The sequence below is a fragment of the Andrographis paniculata genome, unplaced genomic scaffold (genome assembly GCF_009805555.1).
Source record: "Andrographis paniculata isolate CXL003 unplaced genomic scaffold, ASM980555v1 Contig55END, whole genome shotgun sequence".
Classification (NCBI taxonomy): Eukaryota; Viridiplantae; Streptophyta; class Magnoliopsida; order Lamiales; family Acanthaceae; genus Andrographis; species Andrographis paniculata.
Genome location: NW_026137590.1, coordinates 1,622,002 through 1,633,555, shown reverse-complemented (window position 1 = coordinate 1,633,555; position 11,554 = coordinate 1,622,002). Strand labels below are relative to the sequence as shown.

The 11,554-nt window shown below is 34.9% G+C and overlaps 2 protein-coding genes across 2 annotated transcripts; one reads left to right on the top strand and one right to left on the bottom strand.

Moving 5' to 3' along the window:
* Positions 1-2,077: 2,077 nt before the first annotated feature.
* LOC127256419 (protein PECTIC ARABINOGALACTAN SYNTHESIS-RELATED-like) lies at positions 2,078-7,083 on the top strand (the record flags this gene model as incomplete). The annotated part of the gene is made up of 11 exons (XM_051282427.1): positions 2,078-2,524; positions 2,826-2,876; positions 2,962-3,052; positions 3,848-3,924; positions 4,229-4,317; positions 4,744-4,863; positions 5,106-5,222; positions 5,350-5,493; positions 5,612-5,735; positions 5,826-6,017; positions 6,400-7,083. Coding segments are annotated over 11 exons (1,812 nt in total), but the record flags the coding sequence as incomplete, so codon positions are not given.
* A 1,616-nt stretch (positions 7,084-8,699) lies between these two features.
* On the bottom strand, positions 8,700-10,933 carry LOC127256484 (receptor-like serine/threonine-protein kinase At2g45590). Its single transcript, XM_051282516.1, has one exon. The coding sequence runs from the start codon at positions 10,835-10,837 to the stop codon at positions 8,894-8,896; it is 1,944 nt and encodes a 647-aa protein (XP_051138473.1). The 5' UTR covers positions 10,838-10,933; the 3' UTR covers positions 8,700-8,893.
* Between the last annotated feature and the right edge of the window lie 621 nt (positions 10,934-11,554).

Genomic DNA, 11,554 nt, shown 5'->3' with positions numbered 1-11,554 from the left:
TACTAGTTAATTATTCAATAAAAATATTTAAGATATTTCTTAAGTAAATTTTACACAATAAATAAAAAAATAAATAAAATTGTACGAAACTCACATGTGATTTCACATAATTACACTAAATCACTTATACTTTCAAAATGCGTCAAATTCTCTCGTGGTATTCCATAAATTCCGCTTCTAATTCCATGGGATGTCTTTTTTTAACGATTTTATATATGCATACGCCCGAATTCTGAGTTTCAAAATCTTTATTATAAAATCCCTAAAATTACAAATTTATTCATTTATCTCATATTAAGCCTCAATAAATATTTAAAAAGTTATAGAACAAGAGTTTGCCTAAAAAATACTATCTCCGTCTGCTTGTAAGAGTTATATTTACATTTTGCATCATTATAGTTAACATTAAAAATATTTTTATATTTGTATAATTTTTTTACAAATATCATTCTATTAATATTATAAAATAGTAATAGAAGTATTTTTGTCATTTTCTAATGATTTGTTCTATGTTTTGATATAATAATTAATATTCAAATATCAACATATAAAAAGTAAATGTGACAACTTAGAGCCGGACGAAAATAGTATGTATTTTGTACAATTTTTACTGAAACAACTTCATTTACCCTTATGAGTTTGTTCACTCTGTGTGTTAATATATAAATGTTTTTTATATTAAATATAAAAACTATATTGGTAATATAAAAAATAATATTTTATATTTAATTGTTAATTGGATCAAATATATTATCTTAATATGTTATCTTATATTTAAAAGAAAAAAAAATCTTTCTTTTCAATTTAAAGTATTTTTTTACTAGTTTTGTAAGTTCTTTAAAAAATTTTATTTTTTTATTTTTAAAAAAAATAATCATACACTAATATCAAAATATTTTTTTTATTTTTATTTGAATTATAAACAAATCATTACACATGCAAATACTTTATACATAAATTCAAATGCAAAAATATCAAAAACTCTATATACTTTCACTTATTAATAAAATACATTCCTCCATCCACAAACTAATATCTTTTTTATTATTATTATTTGGGACGTTGAACAACTATTATCCTATTTTGTTTCCTAAATAGAAATTTTAGAACAATAGAAATTGAAATACTCCATTCGTCCCTTAACAAAGTATTCATTTTATTTTTTTTTAATAATCATTGTGTATCTAACATTACAAATTAAAATATATTATAAAAATGTCATCACCTATAGTCATATAATAGTAATAATATTATTTTAGTCATATATACTTTATTTCTAGTAAAAAAACAAATAGATATTTATTGGCAAAAACAAATATTATTTTTTAATCTACAGTAAAATTCCAAAAAAAATCTTCTTTGATTTGTGCAAAAAAAAAATAATATTTCCTTCGTTTCACTCCCTGTGTTATTTTTTCATTTTCGTATGTATCACTTATTATATCACTTTATTTTTTGAAAAGGAATTATAAAATTTTAATTTTATATTAGATTTTTTAATTTTTATATACTTCATTTTGTAGCATAATAAAGTATCAATTTTTCTATTTGAATCCGTCCATAACAAAGTATTTATTTTCTTTTTTCAGTAATTAGCTAACATTACAAATACACAAATGTCATTTTTTTTTATATCACACGTACTAATAATAATAAAATTATTTAGTTATTTATACTTTATTCCTACTATAATATTAATATTTCTAAAACTACTGATAAAAAACAAATGAATATTTTATTTCTAGGATGGAGGAAATATTTTTTTTAATTAAATAAATTAATTATCTAATTTTAATAAAAATTATTTTTAATAATATATTATTAATAATTTAATAATTATACTCCTCTTAAATGACAAAAATAATAATAATAATAATAATAATAATAAAAAATAAATAAATAAATAAATAAGGTGACAATAGCCGGGAGAGAAATTGAATAAACCCAATTTTACCACAATTACTACCACAGTTCACCTCCCTTTTCGTCTGTCTTCTTCTTCTTCCCCAAAATCGCTGCTCTGCTGGTAGCCTGTTGGTGGTGTTATTACCTCGGAATAATTCCTGAAAGATAATACTATCCCTTGTATTGTATTGTACTGTATTGTATTCGACCATTTTGTATCTGGAATTTCATTCCTTGTGAGCCCCCTTCCCGATCGTGCTCCAATTTCAATCTGGCGGCGTACAGCCCCAAGCGAGCCACGGCGGAGCTCCGCCACTCAAGCTCTACAGGCAGCCGCTCTGTTTCCTCCCCCGCTGCCTCCGCCGTCGCCCCTTCTCCATTGTCATCCTCCGACTACCACGCTTCCACCGACGACGACGACACCTATGACAATGGCCGCGATCGCTATTCTCGGGATCGCTCCTTCCGCTCTTATTTCCAGCCTTTTCTCCCACATTCTATTTTCCCCAGCGACGATCTAAACAGGACACACACTCATAGATCTAAGATCTCAATTCTCATACTCGTTGCCGTAGCCATTGCTGTCGTCATTTCCGTTACTTCTTTGGTCAGCCAATTGGTAATTCCCCTTGCTGTCTTTATTGCGCGATTATTTGATTTCATTTTTCCGTTGATTTGAATGTGTCTGAAGTTTCTTGCATAAATCTCTATATATGTAGATAGATAGATAGATAGGTATAAGCTGAATCGATCTCATTTATAACAAGTGTTTTCGAGATTTTTTAGTATGAAATTTCATCTAATTTGGAATTATTTCGATTATCTGGAATTAAAAATTCATTGCAATGCATTCAGACGCCATGTTTTATCCTTCAAGTTCTAATAATTTTTGTTTTGGCTGTTCTTGGATGTGGTTGCAGAATTCTCCATACTTGTGCAGAAAAGAAGGCATAACACTTCATTGTCCCTATGTGAGCTCAACAATTATCTACATTTTGTTTAACCATATTTCCAGGTTGATTGTATATTTAATAGCATTGGTTTCCTGCCAAGTAGGTAAAAGAGCCTCCATCGCTATGGGAAAATCCTTATTCAGCTACTACATCTTGGAAACCTTGTGCCGAGCGGCCTGAAGGCATATCATCAGGTACTTGGAATATATGATGAATTGATGATAACTTCTGAGTTGGTTAATGAAATAACATCCCAAGGTCTAACATCTCATGCAGACATTATGAAATTTAAATTTCCACTAGTGGCTGTTTATCTGATCCTTCTGTAGCTACTTTTGAATGAATTATTTAGAGATAATAGATAAAAGGAAAAAGGGTTTACATTAATTTTCATTTGCTTGGAAGCTTAGGTGCGTTTGGTTTATGTTTTGTGTTTAAATAGTAATTGAATGTGATCTTTATATGGGGATTGCGTAGTAAGGAAATTGAAAAAAAAAACAAAATCTCAGAGCGAATAGAACCTGAAGCAACAAAGAAATGAAGGATTTGGAAAGAATTAGAAGGATTATGTGTGGAACGTTGTTTCTTTCACTTTCTTGTCTTTTTAACCCAGAGCAGACAGTGAAATTTGCAAAACTATTCCAACATTAGCTAAAGGGATAGGGAGGGAAATCTATATAACTTTTGTGTATTTAAGAAACCATATTATGTACTCCCTTCTGCACGTCAAGACCAGAAGTTATATCGTTTCCTTTAGTTTTCAGGTGAATGCAGTGCAGTCAAGTAACTATTATGGTTGTAAGAAGAGTAAGCTAGATAACCACAACACAGTAGTTTAGTATATACTCAGTTCTCCGGTTAATAAATATTTCGACATAGCAGCAAATATGCTAGTGAATCTAAGATGTATGAATGTGCCTATATTTGGTTTATCTTTGTATGTATGTATATGTAATTATATATATGTGAATTTTTCTGCTACCTTGCAGATCTTCCTGCTGAAAATGAAACAAATGGCTATGTATTCATACATGCTGAGGGGGGTCTTAACCAGCAAAGAATTGCTGTATGTGATCATTTTGGGTATTCTCATTTTTCATCATGCACTAGGAATGACATACTGCCTAGTGTGTCGAAAATTTGTGCTACTGCTTATAAATTATTTTGTTTCTCAAGGGAAGATATTACTTTGGCTACTGATTACTTAGTTACAATTAATATCAGTAACGATTTGGTTTGCTATTACAAACTTGTTCCTCTGTGATAAATTCTGATTGGACAACCGACAAATTTCCTTGCTTTTAAGAGCGGTGTGTGTGGTAGCTTTGGAAGCTGTTCATGAATAAGACTATACATCTCTATGTCTCCAGATATGCAATGCTGTTGCCGTGGCAAAGATCATGAATGCTACTCTTATTTTACCTGTGCTGAAGCAAGACCAGATATGGAAAGATCAAACGTGGGTGAACTTGACTAATGCTGTTATATTTCATGTCTTATTTACATTCATATCTTCTTTATGCTTAGTTTCCTTATTAGAACTTCTTTATGGTTTTTGCTTGCTATTGCATCACCCTATTTTTTATGTTGACCATGTGATTATTTGGTTTCTTGATTGTATCCTTGAGAACTAGATTTTTTTTTTTCCCTTACTTAATACTTACACTATCTTTTGGTAAGCAATGAGATACAAACACATGAGATCGTCTTATATGTCCATAAGGCAAAGTTGCCTGCAGGAAATTTGGACCTAACATTTGTTGACAGCATGACATCTGCAAAGCTGTCAACATGAAATTTGAGGATGTATTTGATGTGCATTGTTATATGAAGTATTAGGACTTTTATGGTAATGGTAAATAGTAATGCAAATTTCTGACTGCAGGAAATTTGAAGACATATTTGATGTCGATCATTTTATCGACTACTTGAAATATGATGTGCGAATTGTGCGAGATATCCCAGATTGGTTTACAGACAAAACAGAGTTATTCACTAGTATAAGGTTCTGTGTTTCCTTTCTCCACTTTACTATTTGTTTAATCCCTATAATCTGTAAAAATGATCTATTAATGCTGGCATTCCTGAAAATTAGTTATACCAAACATCTGGAAAAGTTTTCCGCTTCTTTTAAACTTCAAGTAGATATGGGAATCTTTAATTCAGTTTGTTAATAACAAAGTTCGTCATAAGTTTAAAATATCTGCTTTCTATATCTTTGTAATTGTGTATCATCATCCATCACAGGCGAACTGTCAAAAACATTCCAAAGTATGCTCCAGCGCAGTTCTACATTGACAATGTTTTGCCTCGTATCAAGGAAAAGAAAATAATGTCCTTGAAGCCATTTGTTGATAGGCTGGGGTGAGTTATGGGTTTTAATCAATGTTATTGCTTCCATTTCCCCCTGCTCACTTTTGGATCGACAGGAGCATAAACATAAGAATACACATATTTTAGGTTAACTATTTTGATTTTTCTTGTTCATTAGGTATGATAATGTCCCTCCAGAAATCAACAGGCTAAGGTGTAGAGTGAACTATCATGCCTTGAAGTTTCTTCCTGAAATTGAGAATATGGCAGATTTACTCTTATCTAGGATGAGAAACCGAACTGTTAGTCCAAATCCTTTCATGTAGGTGGCATGAATCTGTTTATTTTAATGAACTTAAATCATTCTTAAGTTGATACCATTCAAAAATTTGCCTGACTGTCGTTGGTCCTATATGTGTATGTGTGCGCACGAATATCAGGGCTCTTCATCTAAGGTTTGAGAAAGGTATGGTGGGACTTTCTTTCTGTGATTTTGTTGGAACTAGGATGGAGAAAGCACTTATGGCTATGTACAGACTCAAAGAGTGGCCCCGACGTTTCAAGGTATTGTTTTATTGGGTTAAGACTTTGTGCTGAATATGAGGATATGTGCAATACTACTACAACTGTTCTTTCTTCGGTTCTTTATTTCAGGATGGTTCCCATCTTTGGGCCCTTGCTCTTCAGAAGCGGAAGGAAGGACGCTGCCCGCTCGAGCCTGGTGAGGTAGCAGTCATGCTCCGGGCAATGGGCTATACCAAAGAAACACAGATATATGTGGCTTCTGGGCAGGTCTATGGCGGACAGAATCGCATGGCACCGCTTAGGAACATGTTCCCCAATCTTGTAGGTCTATTATTATGATATACTCCCTCAGTACACAAAATTTATGTTTGTTTGGTTGGACACAAAGATTAAGAAATAATTATATTTTAATATAAAAATGGGGTAGGTAAAAAGTGAAGCAGGGGTATAAGGAAAAATTTATTAAATGATTGATACAAATGTGATGGGATAAGTAGAATAAGAAGTGGCAAATTAGTTATTATTTGCTGAAGTAGGGATAATAAAATTGTATGTGGATAAATTATATATAAATTATGCACGAATTTAGTTGACAGTCAAAAAATGAATAGTTGCATAAGTTAGGTAGACGGGGGAAGTATTTGATAAAGTTGTGCCAAAAGCTGTTTGGTTCGGTGGTTTGATATTCTAATCTTCTATACAGGTGACTAAGGAGGAATTAGCCACTAAGTCCGAATTGGATGAATTCAAAAAGCATGTGACAAGCTTAGCAGCTCTCGACTTCCTGGTCTGCTTGAAGTCTGATGTCTTTGTTATGACACACGGGGGGAACTTTGCAAAGCTGATAATTGGAAATCGTCGCTACTTGGGGCACCGGCAGAAGTCCATAAAGCCAGACAAGGGTCTGATGTCGAAGTCTTTGGGTGATCCCTACATGGGTTGGGCCACATTTGTAGAAGACGTGATTGTGACCCACCAAACCCGAACTGGATTGCCAGAAGAAACATTCCCAAACTATGACATATGGGAAAACCCCTTGACACCATGCATGTGTCGGGCTTGATAATAGGAAGTTGCGAGCATTGGATTTGGAAGAATATTGGAAGCAGTATATATGGGTTCCCGGGTGAACGATGAAATTTTTGAAATCGAATTTGTTGGGGAGGGGAAACTGGAAAGATGTGTGCCTGAGGAGAAATCATTGGATGAGAAGTGTGTGAAATGCATATGGTCTCGATGGATTTGTGTTCTTGTGCTCTTGCAACTGTGCGTGGCCACAAAAATCGGTGTGCCTGAAGCTTGGCTAGGAAGAAGGGTGGCGAAAATGATGATTTACATGTCTTGTTTCGGCTTTGCTTTGCTTGAAATTGAAAATGATGATTCTTTCTATACTATATTCTCTAGTTTGCCTTTCGTGTTCGACTTAATTAGTAACAGTAACCTCTCCTCCACCAAACTTCCGAGTCCTAACATTAGTCCCCATCTTTGTTAAGTTCTTTCCCAAATTTATACACTTCCCCATCTTTGCTTGAAGAGAAATTACTGATGTATATATATATATTGTTATGCCGGATTATATGCCTTTCAGGGATTTCTTCACGGAGTATGGTGAGGCAAACGACAATCTCACTCGTGGACATCGTTAGTTTTTTCTGTATCAGTTGCTCCGGGCATTAAATACATACACTCTGGTAGTTGGTTCTTCAGCTTATAGTTCCTATAGTGTCTTTCTTTTTTTAATTTTGTCAGCTAATGTTTTCCTGATATTTCTATTTGTAGCGAATGTATTGCACAGGGATTCGAAGCCCAGAGACATCCTTGCAAATGCAGACTGTAAGTTAAGTTGAAGACTGTTATGTTTCCCAAAGTAAGTTTCATATATTTTTTTATGATTTGGAATCCGTGGTCATTACTTTTCGGGTGTACAAACTAGGCTTACAAGACCTGTAGACGTCGGAAGTTTAAACTTATGACATCACGATTATGGGTTCACCCCATATCACCAGCCATCATCCCTTATTGAACAATTTAGACTTCACAGCTTGCTGATCTACTTTTCAGTTTTTGTAAATTTTTGCAGAAATGCTCGTATGGGAAAGTATGTAGAGGATACCAATAGGCAATTGGAGCACATAACTGATCTTCTTGGTTCGCCTTCTGTTGATGCCATTTCAACGGTTCGTATGCATTTTCCATGTTATATATATATATATAGATATATTTCCTTCGTTGGCGAATTACCTTTTTTTATTTTTCTTTTTTTTAAAAAAAATTGATGCATAATTCATTTATAATTAGAAAAAGTGATTTATTTACAGTTTTATTTATTTTTATTTTACTATTATCTTTTTAAATAACATTTTTTAATGTCTTTATTTTATTTTTATATTAAAATATTCTACCCAAACAAAATGGTATAATTTTGGCAGTAAGAACTATAGGAGTATATAGGCAGAGAGGTTTAATAGTATTATGTTGATTGGGGGTGGTTCCGATGCTAATTTCAGCACCATGCTGCAGCACATATATTACTGTAGATAATACACTTATTCAAAAATATATATATACTAATTTATTGTTTTTATAGTTTTTTTGGAATTATGTTTTAAAATATAATATTTATTATATTTCTAAATAATTATAAAAAATATTTTTGTTAAAATATAAATTTATATATCAAAAAATATGAATTAAAAAAATGAAAATGATCAGAATATAACTTAGAATTTAATTATATTCAAAACGAAGTCGTGAACATGGTCCAATATGGCCGTGTTTAGTCTCGTTAGGTACCATGGAACTAACTTAAATTGATAATTTTTTGTTTGAATGAACCGATAAAAAAATAATAATAATAAAAATTGATAAAAAAATAATAATAATAAAAATAAATATTAATTAATTAATTAATGGGACTAAAATTGATTTTTGTGATATAGAATTAGACAAAAAATGATTTTTACATCTATAATATTTATATTCACAGTATTAAATTAAAACAGATTTCTTACATATTCCAAACCAATAAAAATTAATAATTTAATTTGCATTATCCTCCTCCCATTAGTCACATCTTCAATTTCACATGATCTAAAACACTACTACATAATAAACCATATAAGTGTAACAACATTTCATATACACATAAATATATGACCACACCAAACCTTAATTTTTTCATCCCAAATCAAGGCTACTCATTTCACCCTCTTCTGAGTCCTAACCGGAAACCTCGCCGCCGGCGACAGCTCCACCGGGAGCTCCGGCAGCGGCAAGTCTCCGGTCAGCATCTGGACGACCTCCTTCATCGCCGGACGCCGCGACGGCGATTTCTGCAAACAGAGCAATGCCACGGTGATGCACACCATGGCTTGCTCCTTCTCCAAACACTCGACCCCCGGATCGATCAGCCCGTCGAGCTTCCCGGCCCGGGCAAGATTCCGGGCCCACGCCAACAAATTAGCCCGCCGGAACTCCACCATCGGAGAACCCGTCACCTGCAGCGGCCTCCGCCGCGCAACGAGCACCAACAGCACCACCCCAAAGCTGTAGACGTCGCATTTCTCCGATGCATCGCCGCTGCTGCAGTGCTCGGGGGCGATGTAGCATACGGTGCCTCTCGTGCTCGGCGTGCTGCCGCTCCTCGGAATCTCGCCGGAAATCGGGTTCCCGTCATGGCTGCTCTTCCACGCCCGCCACAGCTCGCCGCTAAACCCGTCAAACCACCACTCCATGCTGCCGCGGCTTCGGGACTGTTTTGTCTTCCCGTCGCCGTCGTCAGAGAATAACGCGTTGTCCCTCGACCGCCACGTTTTCTCGTTGTCGTCGGTTATCGATCCTTGGATTTCTTTCGATTTTGTTTTCTTTTTCGTCATCGACTTCTTTTTCTTGCGTTGTTCAAGCTCGCCATTGTCGTCGTCCATCGACATCCACCAATCCGATTGCCGTCGTTTCTTCCTTCGCTTTTCGTCTTTCCCGGAGATTATTTGCGACTGTAACGATGATCCGATCGTCGGTCGCTCGTTCTTGATCTCGTTTCCGAGCCATTCCATCACGTAATCTTTCCTCTTCTTCGTCGTCTTCTTCCCATTGTTCTTTGATTCTCCGCCGCCATCGACGCACAAATCATCGGCATTTCCCTCGGAGACGCTCCCGTTATCCAACCGATCACGCGGCGAAGGCATTGAAATCATTGCAGCCACTGTAATCGGCAATGCCGCCGGAGATGGTGTCTCCGGAGACAATGGCGAAGCCTCAGTTCGAGTCTCCGGCGAATCGGAAATATCAACATCAACACTAACAGAGACAGCTTCATCGAAACAACTAGTTGTTAACACACTCTCTGTTTCAATCACTGATCCAATATCCTCCATTAATCCTTCCTTCTTCAGATCCTCAATTTTAAACCTAGCCAATCCGAAATCCCCAAGTTTAGCACTGAAGTTCCCATCCAACAAGATGTTGCTCGGCTTAATATCGCCATGGATGATCGGAGGATCACAGTAGTGATGCAGATACTCCAATCCTCTGGCGATATTAAGAGCAATCGAAAATCGCTTATTCCAACTCCTCAATTCTACAATGTTTTCGTGGAACAAGCAATCCTGTAAGCTACCGTTTTCCATTAATTCGTAAACTAAAAGCATCCGACGTTTGTTAGGGTTCGATGAAATTGAAAACCCTAGCACGGAAACAATGTACTTACAATCAATCTTCGACGCGAAGAGGAGTTCGTTCTGGAATTCGCGCTCGCCTTGCAACGATCCAGAATCCAAAAGCTTGACGGCGAACTGCGCGGCGGTGAAGATCGGAAGGTAGGAAAATCGGTTGCCGGATTTCAGCTCGCCGCGGTAGACGCAGCCGAAGCCGCCCTGTCCGAGGCGCAGAGACGGCGAGAAATTCGAGGTCGCCCGGCGGAGGACGGAGTAGGAGACTCGATACGGAGGTTTCCTCGAGTCGGTGTCGGACGCCGACGGTGCAGTCCGTTTCCGGCGGTTTCGACGGAGGTAAATGACGGCGAGTATGATTATGATGATGATGAATGAAATTGCAGCGGATAGTCCTCCGACGAGAGGCAGAATAAGGCGATTGGTTTGGTGGTGGTGTGGCGACGGCGGCGAGAGGAGCCGGCGGGAGGGCATTATGGGAATTTTGGAGACCACGGGGAACAGTAACAAGTAGAAGAAGGGGAGCAGATGAGAAGAGTCGGTGGTGGGTGGAGACTAGTGGATGGTGATAGAGACAACTTTTGTATGTATAATTATATATAATATGTATCTATATATACTTGTCTCTCGTGTATCTATTTTTTATTTTTTTTAAAAAAATAAAAATTATATGTTAATATTAAAATATATTTAATTTAAATTTAAATTATAAGTATATTATTATACATAATTATTTTAAAAATAAAGTCAAAGAGTAAAATATCAAATTTCTTACATATTTTAGTTAATAAGTAAAAATATTATTATATTTGTATAATATTTCTTATATTATTAGAAGGATTTTTCAATTTTTTCTTAATTTGTACTATATTTTGGTATAATAATTAATATTCAAATATTAACATACAAAAAGTAAATAAGATTCTTAGAGTCGGACGAAAGTAATATTATTTTTCTATTACAATAAAATTAATGTATATGTAGATATCAACGTACCTCTAATTTTCATAAAAGCTTTTGTTTCTTTTGTATTTGCAAGAGCAAAAAAATTAAAAATTATTTTATACTCTTTCATAAACTAGTAAAATATTACTCCCTTCGTCTCATAACAAAGTATTCATTTTTTTATTTTAATTCGTCCTATAATAAAGTATCTATTTTTTCATTCTGTCTTATAATAAAGTATCTATT